General features: G+C 42.7%; 1 protein-coding gene across 1 annotated transcript; it reads left to right on the top strand.

Moving 5' to 3' along the window:
* The first annotated feature begins 6,842 nt into the window (after positions 1 to 6,842).
* Positions 6,843 to 11,569, top strand: LOC124653008 (dihydrofolate synthetase-like). The gene is made up of 10 exons (XM_047192059.1): positions 6,843 to 7,118; positions 7,305 to 7,402; positions 7,622 to 7,772; positions 8,399 to 8,461; positions 9,083 to 9,244; positions 9,849 to 10,040; positions 10,149 to 10,248; positions 10,667 to 10,801; positions 10,892 to 11,023; positions 11,126 to 11,569. Exons 1-10 carry the CDS (start codon positions 6,843 to 6,845, stop codon positions 11,503 to 11,505), a joined length of 1,689 nt encoding a protein of 562 aa, XP_047048015.1. The 3' UTR covers positions 11,506 to 11,569.
* Positions 11,570 to 11,896: the final 327 nt, after the last annotated feature.

Raw genomic sequence — 11,896 nt, 5'->3', positions numbered from 1 at the left:
TTCACAGGGATCAAACAATTGATAGTTATAAATCTGGTAATATAGACAGAGCATGCAAAATTTAGAACTCAGTAGCATGATGCAACATAGACATGGTTATCCAAGAAAACGAACTTCCGAGAAAAATGAAGGGTCCAATCTAGTGTTGAAAGAGTGACCAATTTAGAGTAAAGCTACAGCTATCAACACAGCGATATTAGACAGATGAAATTAATTGCACTTATAACATACAAATCGAATATTAGACAGGGATGTTGGGTCCTGCCTCCATTTGGTTGTAAGTTGTAACACATGGCATTAAATTTCATTAGTCGGTTCAAAAATAATTCTTAGCATTCCCAGGAGCTATACTATTAGCATAGACACATAGTCTTTCATACATAGAAGGTTGACCAGTGACCACAAAAATACAGCAAAAAATAATTGTAAACTAAATACATGCCTTAATTCAAGAAGCAATCAAATCATCCCACATGTATGGGAAGTTACTAAGAACATAATGTTTAGATGAATCACTATGTACGACCATGGCATGACAGTAATACACCATGAGGCTTGCATACTGTGTATGCGAGCACTCACATGTTGTTTAAAACAGTCAAGATCGATGAGCTCAACAGCTATTTCAGCACTGATCTCAGCAATGCTCTAGTTTGCAACAGAAATGCTATGAATCACATGGATCTTTTCTTCCAAGCAGGAGACAAAAGACAGAGACAAAATTTAATCATCCGTTTAATAGAGGAAAGCAGCAACACCAAGTTAGATCCTGCATATGAGGCGCAACTCACCTGTTTATGCAGGAGGGCGGCAAAACCAATGTCAGCTCGCAACAACTCTAACGCATGAAGAAATCTGTCATCTACCACGCCAATCTAGTAAGTACTTATGCACGTGAACTGACCATGAATGAGCAGCATTGTCTTTCTGTTTGAATTACAACAAAAATGAGATTCAGTAGAGCAAATTATTCATTTGTGCAAATCAAAGAAAGACAATTCATAAGCTTCAAGCACATGTTGAATAGATGCATAATTCTTCTCGTGCAAAAAGCTGTCAGCCGATGAATAGCAAATTCCTAGTAAACTGGACTTGTAGCAGATGGAAAAAACATACACTACTTCAGGCTTCTACGTACACAACAACATGCCTTTGCTGCAAGAAGGTTGCTAAAAATGGCACTATTCTTCTCAGTAAGTTTCCGTTGGATTATCTGATACAACTGTTCTCTGCCTCTATTATATAGCATAATTTTAAAACCAAAATAAGTATAAAAAACAACTATCAACTTCAGTTCTAGCTAGCAGAACGTCAAGAACTGCAATTTTCACATAAACAGTGACCTTTATTCTCAAACTTAAAACCAGAACATGGATAGTTACCATAAAGGCTGAATACAAATTTGAAACCATACCATTTCAATGACTTTATTCAACACGAGACCACCCAATGAGTGCCCACATTGAAGAATCATGGCATCTTCAAGAAAAACCCCGCTGAAAAGATACAAAAGGCAGGTCCATCATCGCATTAATCAAGTACAACTGATCGAGTGATGCACATATAATCTGAAAAATAATGAGTTCTCTAACGCAGGGCTAGAGAAATGTTCAAAGCTAAATAAAAAAACCAATTTCACAACACCTAGTGCTATCTGCTTCAGAGTACGAAAAAGTAAAAGGCATGATCAACACACATCAGAGGTCGAAATGTACTCTTTTTTTTAAAAGGAGTGTCCGAACCAGAAGCACGAAACTGAAAGGAGTTTTACCCTTAAAAACAAATGCTTGAGAAGCAGCCACAAGTCAGCTACAGTGGCAGCAAACCCATCGACAGGGATGATAACTACAAAACTGAATAATAAACATTTTAAATACGGTGTGCTAACCTTACTGTAAGACCTCGTCACTGGAAATCTGTCTCATAGATAAAATACAACGGTGGAGGAACTTTTTATTTGTAAGGAGTGTCTAAAACAGAAGGACGAAACTGAAAGGAACTTTACCCTTAAAACAAATGCTTGAGAAGCAGCCACAAATAAGCTACGGTGGCAGAAAACCCATCGACGGGGATGATAACTACAAAATTGAAGAATAATCATTTTGAATACGGTGTGCTTACTGTAAGACCGCGTCACTGGAAATCCATCTCATAGGTAAAATACAACGGTGAAGGAACATATCATACTTAGCATGCACCCGAACAGATGGTCCGATTTAATTTCTTTTAGCATTGGATGCAGTGAGCAAATCAACTAAGCAACCCTAAATTCCATTGTAAATCAGGCATAAAATAATACATACAAATGCACATACGATACGAATATATGGATTATAAACTGATAAAATACTGGCCCGAGAAGCAAACAACGCATGATTGTGGTGGAAAGATACTCAGTTATGTGGTATAAAATCAATGACATCTATCACATGATCTGCTTCCATTATCTAAAGCTACATGTAATAAATACCTGATTACCTTTAGGACCGAGAAAATTTGTACATCCATGGTTAAAACGTAACACAGCTGCAGCACATACCTAATAAATTTGAGTATAGATTGTTAGCATATGCATTCCCAAGTAAAAAGACAGCAGGTTGCCAACCAAGATAACTCCTTTAAGTATTTTGGCTAGAAGCAGCTGAAACCATAGAAAAAAGAGTTACCAGAGTATAATATGTCAAGGGAGATCACATAGAAGTAAGCAAAGTGAATTCATGTTTCTGAAAGAATTTGGAAAACATGCACCAGTCCTCAATTTCTTATCTGGTGATTGCTTGTTGCAACAGCACTCTATGATGCCTCCTGCTGAATCAGACCCCTGATTTGCTCCAACACTTGGAACCTCACTATTCACATTAGGGCTCATTTCTGTTTTGACGCCCTTTATGTCATGCATGTTCTGCACCGTAAGCTTTGGTCCAGTTTGCTTCGGATAGTTCTTCAGGCTCTCTGTAGATGAGCATGCAAAATCTTAAGCATTAAAATTATATCACAGATCAATGGGGCAAAGCAGGTTTTTTTCACCACAAATGTTTATCTCGGGTTGTTATAATTTGCAGTTATCAGCAGACAAAATAATCAAGCACTAAAGACAACATATAAGATGTTTAACTCCACACTATATAATCAAGCGCTAAAGGGACAAACACTTCAATGAGGGCATAAGAGCGAAAACGAAGGACACTTTGTCACTGGGATGCAAATGTATATGTAACATAGGAATTTGTGTGCATTTTTAGTGATGTGCCAATACATATTTTCCACACGGTAAGCAAAATTAGCATACACCATGAACTGATTTGGGCTGCCAAAGGTATTTCACTAGCAAGAGCAAGGAAAAAAATATGTTCAGAATAGCAGCTTGCGGTTCTTAGACATAACTGAAGTTCCCTTTGATGATGATACTTACATTTATATATGCGGTTTCTTTTGTTTCCCACAAGGCATAAAAAGGTAGAAGTACTTCCAGATCAACATGTAGAACTATGGTGTACTTACATGTACTTTAAAGCCGTAAGAAATAATACCAACAAAATCAGATATTTATATAGATATGGATATAACTCTTTTGCATGATTCTGGAAAATAGATGCCACTATCATATGCATGGTAATCTTTTTAGGGTAGCGTGTCTGGATACACTTCACACATAAATGATACCTTTGAAAAGACAAGCACAAAGGTAGCCCCCAAAGAAGAAAACAAAGGTTATCCACAGAGAAATAATTTGCATCTCCTGACTATGAAATGTGGTAAAAGAGGAGGTAATTCACAAAACCCCACTACAAACTACATAAATAAGAATTTAATCAGATTCTACAAGACTGCTATACAGATGCATACAAGTAAAACCGACACGCGCGGCTTTACCATAAGAGGTTTAAATGCAAATAGAAATGCAAATAACCAGGCCTACTTTATGATGTGCCACAATGTTATGAAGACACATAATTAAAGCACGCCCCTTTCAAAAAAAAAGATGCACGCAAAAGACATCAAATGAATAAGAGGAAATCATGCAAGGGACATACATAGAGGTTCAGCGAGAGTGGCATCTGCCCTGAGCAGTCTTTCTCATGTTGACATAAGTTCGAGGCTTCAGGTCACCTGCATCAGCATGCTAAAGAATAAGTGGCATGAGTGGCATACTAACCAAAGCGTAGAAGTGAATTGATCATGTCTGATATTAATAACTATTATCAAGATAAAATTAGTTGAAGCCAAATACAGTAACAAATTCGATGTCATGTGCGGAGCAGCAGACGGTATAGCAGAGGAATGCGATACATAAAAGGAGCAAAAATAGGGATGCGCGCCTTGGCACACGGCCCCTGTATTTCATGTTGATAATCATTTTGGTAAAGTCGGGTTTAAAAGACCATTCATCAAGTAATATAATAAGCATTTATAAAACGATCAAGGCATCGAGCAAAAGTGGTGCAATCAGCAAGAAATACACACGGATCGCTCTTTATTAGAGAGTGGTGGAGATAACACATGGAGTATTAAAATCAACGGAACAATATTTGAATCCATGACCTCATTACTTCGGCGCCTAATTCCTTATTTCTCCTTGCTACTCGGTTCTACAAAATCCAGGGCTGCTTGGCCAACAAGCAACACCTAATATGCAAGAACTAAGAGATCCATCACATAAAAATATTTTAATCCATGACCTCAGTGGGGTGCTTTATATACACCAATGTGACACCTAACTAATAATGTGGATAAACAACACATAACTAATATGTGTCCTAATCAAGAGATGCAACAGGCATAAATAATTTGTGTCATGCAACAGGGGAAAAACATGCTCACCGTCCGACATCACCATGTGCGCCTTGGAACTATCCAACGCCGCCATGAAGTCCTCTGCAGCAGGATCAACCACACCAACATTGCCGAGCCTACCCATTTACCATACAAGCTGCAGGGAAAAAAAGGTGTCGGTCGAGCAGACACACAAAGATTTCAGCGCGTGTGAGAGATCAAAATCATATAATGCATATGACAACAATACACAAAATATCATAATGGAGAGCAAGTGTTAGGCAAACATAACTTATTTATTCCAATTGAAATCAAAGACACGATATAGTCCAAATAACTCAGTTTTGGTTCTTCAACTCGGATCAACATAAATATCCAAAAAGCCATATGTAGATTCAGTTTAGACCATCGTCACAGATTTGGAGCATGCCATAAACATGTAATGCTCACCTGGCACTAACTGATTTGCATGATAACCTCAAATCCATGTGTCAGTTTGGCTCAGTTAACATGGGCAAACAATGGAAAATAGCAGTAAGCAACCTACATAATTGTGAGAAGATCACATCCACACAGAAATCTTAATCCACTATCTACTACAGCTAGCTTTAAGCCAAAATTCTCGTAACATGTAAGAAATAATGAAGACGAAATAAACCTGAATCTTTACTGCATCCAAGAAACTCTTCATCTCTGCCCAATCAAAATATCAAAAGAGTGAATAACCTTCTTGAACTTTTGTCAAACATTATGTTGGCATAGATAAGCAGATCTGCACAAACAAATAATACTTCTAGGGATTAAAAATCGCGCGAGAGAGAGAGGAGCGAGAGAGAAACTATAAGGAAGAGTATAAGACTCTGGGTACCTCCGTTCCATGGCAGGTCAGCTGTGTTGGTGGCCCCCTCTATTCTGCAGCACGCGCTCGTGCGGGAGAACATGAGCACGACGCCAGGGAGAGCAAGCAGTGGGGAACAGAGAGGTGGAGCGGTACGGCCCACACACGGACGGCCAGGAAGACGATGACCTCCAGAAGGATCCGAAGCGGCTCACCTTGGATTGGCGTCCTCGCCGAGGACAACGATGACGGAGGCGCCAGTGAATCCTTCTCGGCGGATCACTCTCTGATATGTTGTGTACGACGACACCTTCTGCTCCGGTGACCAGCAAAAAGGAGAGGGGACGGAGGAGGGGATCACGACGGCTTGATGCGGCGGCCGGCGCTCGTGCGGTCCCTGCGCCGACCTCCTGGCGGCGGGGCTGGGGGCGCTGCGAGGCGAGGCGGCGGCGGGCCGAGCGGCTCGACGCGAGGCGGCATGGCCGGGGGGGCAAAAGGCGAGGCGGCCGGCGGCGGCGCCGAGGCACGCGAGGTCTCGAGGATGGAGAGAGGAGGGGAATCGATAGGGTGTGTCCCGTTTCGCTGGTTGGTTGGGTCGTTTTTGTCTCACACGGGCCGTCCGCGTCCACTCACGCAGCGACACGTGGCCCAACTGCTGAACAGGAAACGAGCCGCACGGCCAGCCCTTGCACGCCACTTGCCTACCGTGGATAGCCTCTAAGTGCTCCATGGGGATGCAACAATTATACCTTTAGATGCCCAGAGCTAGCGTGATCCAAATTTACTGCACTGCCTGAGTAGGAGACACGGCTTATGCAGTGCTGGTCTGAAACTGCAGCGTTGATATATAACTGAAACCTGAAGGCCCTGCTTAGGCTCAGGCAGCGAATTCATTTCACAGAATGATAGAACTCGGTGACCAAATTCGGCTGGACTACACGATGGATTTCCCACATGCACGATCATCAAATACGTAGTACTACTGTACGTCTGTACTAGTAGTAGTAAATTGTTTTCGTATGATCTGATCAAGAAAAAGAAACAGCAGGGTCGATCTGATCTTACGGTTAGAAGTGGCCTATGCATCTTTTCCCACAAAGCCCCCTCGCTAATTTCAAATTCTTCTGCAGCCTGATCCAAAACTCCCCCCCCACACTCCGGCGACACGGCGGCGCACGCTCGCCCGCCGGCGACTGCGGCCGCCGCAGCAACCTACGCGCGGCCGTGCCGCATGTTCGCCCGCGGAGCGGTTCCCCTCCGCTGGTCTCGCGGTCTGTTGCTGCGGGCAGGGAGCAACCGCCGCAGCGGCTTATCCGCGATGGCCGCCGGCGGAGGAAGAGGCGAGGAGGGGCAGCTCGGGGAGTTCCTGGAATACATGGACCGGCTCCGAAACTACGAGCGCTCCGGGGTGCCGCGCGGCGCCGGGACCGACTCCGACGACGGCTTCGACCTCGGCCGCATGGGCCGCCTCCTCCGCCGCCTCGGCGACCCGCACACCCACTACCCGGTGAGGCTCGCGCAACCCTCTATTCGCTTCCTCCAAGAGATTGCTGTTTGCTAGCAGGGGAAGACCCTGCGATTTTGCTTGTGAAATGTGATGGCAGTGGCACATTGGGATGTGTTAGTGCGGTCAAGTGTTAGACATCTTAGACATCTTAGTGAGGAATGATGAACCTGAGTGCTGTATTTGTAGGCTGTTCATATCGCCGGCACCAAGGGGAAAGGTTCGACTGCTGCATTTCTCTCCAATATCATGAGGGAGCAAGGCTACAATGTGGGATGCTATTCCAGGTATTCTACCATGTATCACCGAGCTTCATGTACAGCCACTAGACGAAAGTGTCTTGTGAGTTGGCTCAGAGAGGAACAGCAATCTAACTATGTGCTGTTATCTTGGAATATGTCGGGTTATGGTGTCAAAAAAAATTAAATGCACATCCGAGTTCTGTTGAATTCATCCAGATGGCGTATCGGGATTACCGGAATTTTATGATGGTGCTATCTATGCAGCCCACATCTTCTAACGATTCGAGAGCGCATTTCTGTTGGAGAACATGGAGGCCCTGTTTCAGCTGCATTGTTGAGGGACCTTTTTGACCAGGCTAAGGAAGCTATTGATGAATCCGTAGAATCAGAAAATGGAGCCCTGACACACTTCGAGGTTGTTTTGCTTTTTAAATACAAATTTCTTTGATTTTTGCTCTGAAAAAAAATGTGAATTCTGATTTTTTTTTCTGTCCTCAAATGAGGTCCTACAATTTCAATATACACGAAGATAGAAAAAATATCGAATAGGTACTTGTGTCATCCCTGCTCCTCCATTTGTTTGCACCTTACCTTATTGTGTTAAACCTTGCAAGCTGTGATGCCAATTTTCCTGTTATAAATTAGGTCATCCGATTTCTGTTTGCATATTGGTATAATCATTAGTGTAAAATAACTATTGCTATTTAATCTAGATATGTACTTATTGTAAAAAGTAGGATTTCATGGACATTATGTGATGCTAGCCCAGGGAAAAATTGGCGATGCATGTAATAAGCATGAATATATGGACACATGATGCTCTGATCTCACTTTCTGAACTTTAGCTATCCCGATTCGTGTATACTGCATTAGAGTATGGTGTTTATACAGTAACAAGTTTCTTACAGAACTCAATACGGCCAAATAGCATTTATTGTGCATATATAACAACATTAAAAATACTGTAGTCATTCATATGCATCAGATGGTATTTCACCTCTGGTGATCATGAACTTAAGAACCACTTGCGTGATTTTGCAGGTTTTCACAGCCCTCTCATTTCTCCTATTCTCACGAGAAAATGTTGACTTCGCCATTGTCGAAGTAAGTTGTGTAACACTTTGTTAGATGACACTGTTACTGCTGCTCAATTTTTTTTTCCATGGTCTGCGTTTATATGTGGCTGCAAATGTCATGGCTGGAGTAAACTCATAGCTCTGCTGTCATAGAAGTTGTCAACATCTAGGGACTTCTATTGCTAACTTGGAAGTTCAGTCACAAGGATGCACCTGTTGTATTAAATTGCTGGAAAGATATCACAGGAATGAAAAAAACTTTCCCTCATAAGTCATAATTGCGTTGTGGCTCAGCTGTTTACTGCCCACCTCTGGTCCTCTGCGGTGACCATTTACTCTTTGTGTCTTTAAGAAAATTTCAGAATATGGACAAAATAAAATAATAAATAGGGACCAGCAAGTTGGTATTTAATGCAAGGCCTTACTCGGAAGTGAAATATAGGGATAGCAGAATGTAGCCCCTTCTGCTTATGTGTATTAAGAGTAAATTACTACTGTTAGTGGTGAATGATTGACTTCTTTTATTTGATGTAGCACTGATCACAAGTTCCTGGGCCTGTAGTATTTAAAAATGAATTTTAATAGCTATTATTCTGTTATAAATCTCACAGTGACAAAATAGTGCTTTGTTTGTCTATTGATTGCCTAGGCAGGTCTTGGGGGGACTAGAGATGCCACAAATGTCATACGAAATAATGAACTAGCTGTATCAGTCATAACAACAATTGGGAAAGAACATTTGGCTGCTTTGGGTGGTTCCCTCCAAAGCATCGCAGTGGCAAAGTCTGGAATTATCAAGGAAGGACGACCAGTTAAGTTGTTCTCTCATTCTTGTTCATTTTCATGTTCATCGGATTCTTTTGTGTTGCTTGTAGTTTCAGATTATTGTCAGTTTAAGTCAGCTAACTATGCAGTGTAGTGTTCTTTCTCTTCAAAGAAATGGTTGGTTTGTCATGTTCTGCTTTGCTGTTCCATGTCCATGATAGTTAACCAAGCTATTTTACTAGGCACCATCTTGTGTTTCTCCAGTAAGATGCAGATTTACCTTTCCCTTAATTATTATGTGGTGATATTATAGCCTTCAGATTGTATCATGATATTATCCTTGTACTCCCTCCGCCCCGAAAAGGTTGTCGTGGATTTGTCTAAATTTGGATGTATCTAGACGCGATTTAGTGTATAGATACATCCAAATTTAGACAAATCTGCGACATCTATAGAATGCTTTCAACCCTTAATCCCCTGGGTACATGGCCATCATGCTAAAACCTAAAAGTATAAAATATCCGCACATGTTTTTTATGTTCTTATTTATTCTGTTTTCTCATTGTGAGTCATTCTTATTTATTGCAATATTTTTTGTAATTAGGTTTCTGGTATGGATTTTGTAGCCTCAACATCAAACCTTTTTTCAGGTTGTCATTGGTGGTCCATTTTCAACAGAGGTCGAGCAAATTCTTCGGGATAGAGCATTCTTGACACAATCACCCATCATATCTGCTTGTGATTCTGGTGTCAGGAGCATCACAAGATGCATTGGATGGGATTATGCAAAACCTTATCAAAGTTGTGACATCGTGGTGAAGATTTCAAATGATAGGCCATTGGTAGGATTCCATGTCCAACCATCTAGTAAATTTAAATCAGGAGAGAATAAAATGTTCCCCTGTTCTTTTCAAGTCCTCCAAATGACCAGTGCAAAATACATTTTGCAGTCTATGGAATTGCATGATGTAAAACTCCAGCTGCTGGGAGACCATCAGCGTCAGAATGCTGTTACGGCTTCCTGCACAGCTCTATGTCTCCGTGACCTAGGTAATGAAATATGCCAATTCATATTGTTGGTGTCAATCAGTTTCACTAATTAATAGGACAGTTATGCATCGATATAGTCTTTTATTTTGAACCTGCACTGTGTTCTTGCACGGCTCTATGTCTCAGTCAGCTAGTCAATGAAACACGCTAATTCATAGTATTGTTTTGGTGATGGTCTGTCTGAATCCAGTTTCATTAATTAAAGTAAAGTTACCTCAGCTTAACGTCTTTATTTTGAATCTTCACCGTATTGTTGCTTTTGAACGAGACTACAATACTGTTCGTACAAGTCTGACATATTTTTCGTTCAGTTCAGTTTCTGTTCCTTTTTCATTTTTTCCACCTTACCGTACACATTGCTTTGATTTGTACAAGTCTGATATATTTTCCCTCTTATCCCCGGATTTGGGAAGTTAAGGATGGGATGTGTCCGATGCATCTATCCGAGCTGGCTTAGAGAAGACACAACTACCCGGGAGAAGCCAATTTCTTACACAAGATGAAGCCTCTGTCCTTGGGCTCGACGGAGCATCCACAATTCTCATCGATGGAGGTTCTGCGCGATAACCTGTATCTAATGTTCCATTCCCCTTTACTGTTGTTCCCTTATTAGACATCATCTCACGTTCCGATCATCTTCCAGCCCACACAGAGGCGTCTGCAAAGGCCTTAGCGGACGTGATAAGAACTGTCGAACCAGAAGGACCTCTGGCCCTTATCATCGGTATGGCTGATGACAAAGAACATCTCGCATTCACTGCGCAGCTTCTCTCAGGCAAGATCTACCACCCATGCGCGGCTTACCTGGCTCATATCTGTAGTGTTTAGACTGAAGAACGACACTTTTTTTTACCCAACCCTGATCTCTATCTGACAGGCAGAAGGCCAGACGTCGTGCTGCTGACTGAGGCGAGGATCGCCGGAGGAACTGCCCGCTCCTTGCCGGCCTCGTCGCTGAGAGACATCTGGATAGGCGTCGCACACGACCAGGGCATCGAGTGCGCGGACATCGGGGTGGTCACCAGCGACCGTATCAGTCACCTGGCTGATGCTAGCTCCGACGAGCCGAAGCCGATGATGATCGGGTGCGGGGACGGGCCATTCTCGTACGACCTGATGAAGGCAGCCTCCCGGCTGCTGCACGGCCTGCGTCGGGTAGAGGGCGGCGGCGCTGGCGCTTCTGCGGGCCTGATCTGCGTCACCGGGTCCCTGCATATGGTCTCGTCGGTTCTCCAGCAGCTTGAGCAGCAGCAGTAGCAGCTACAACCCAAAGATAAGGAAGGAAACGCTACCTATTCGATGCACCGAAAAGCCTCTTGACCTTCCCAAATGGACTGTCAAACTGCTCGCAGCACATTGTTTTGTAACAGTGGCCGTTCTCTGCCAGGCCATCCTGGCTGTCGTTTTCGCCCGGTAGCCGGTAGCGCTGTCGCTCTGTGTGCGGAACAGGCCTTGTTTATTAAGCGCGATGCTACTTTTATAATCTTCTTCCTTTTTTCCTTCCCAGGTATAGAAGTAGACATACACGATGTATCTTTTTTTTTCAAAGACAGGATACCCCTTTTCATTACTGCAAACGAAAATGTACATTGTTTTACACTGACGCACATGCTAGAAAGGGGATAGGAAAGAGGACGCCCCCGCGAGC

The sequence above is a fragment of the Lolium rigidum genome, chromosome 5, assembly GCF_022539505.1.
Source record: "Lolium rigidum isolate FL_2022 chromosome 5, APGP_CSIRO_Lrig_0.1, whole genome shotgun sequence".
Classification (NCBI taxonomy): domain Eukaryota; kingdom Viridiplantae; phylum Streptophyta; class Magnoliopsida; order Poales; family Poaceae; genus Lolium; species Lolium rigidum.
This window is presented reverse-complemented; position numbering and strand designations above follow the sequence as displayed.

What these genes read in the sequence shown, in the direction of transcription:
- LOC124653008 (XM_047192059.1), top strand. Translation starts at nt 6,843, where the DNA reads ATGTTCGCCCGCGGAGCGGTTCCCCTCCGCTGGTCTCGCGGTCTGTTG. An exon ending in TTGACTTCGCCATTGTCGAA is followed by an intron (nt 8,462 to 9,082) that starts GTAAGTTGTGTA and finishes TTGATTGCCTAG; the next exon opens with GCAGGTCTTGGGGGGACTAG. An exon ending in TCTATGTCTCCGTGACCTAG is followed by an intron (nt 10,249 to 10,666) that starts GTAATGAAATAT and finishes TGGGAAGTTAAG; the next exon opens with GATGGGATGTGTCCGATGCA.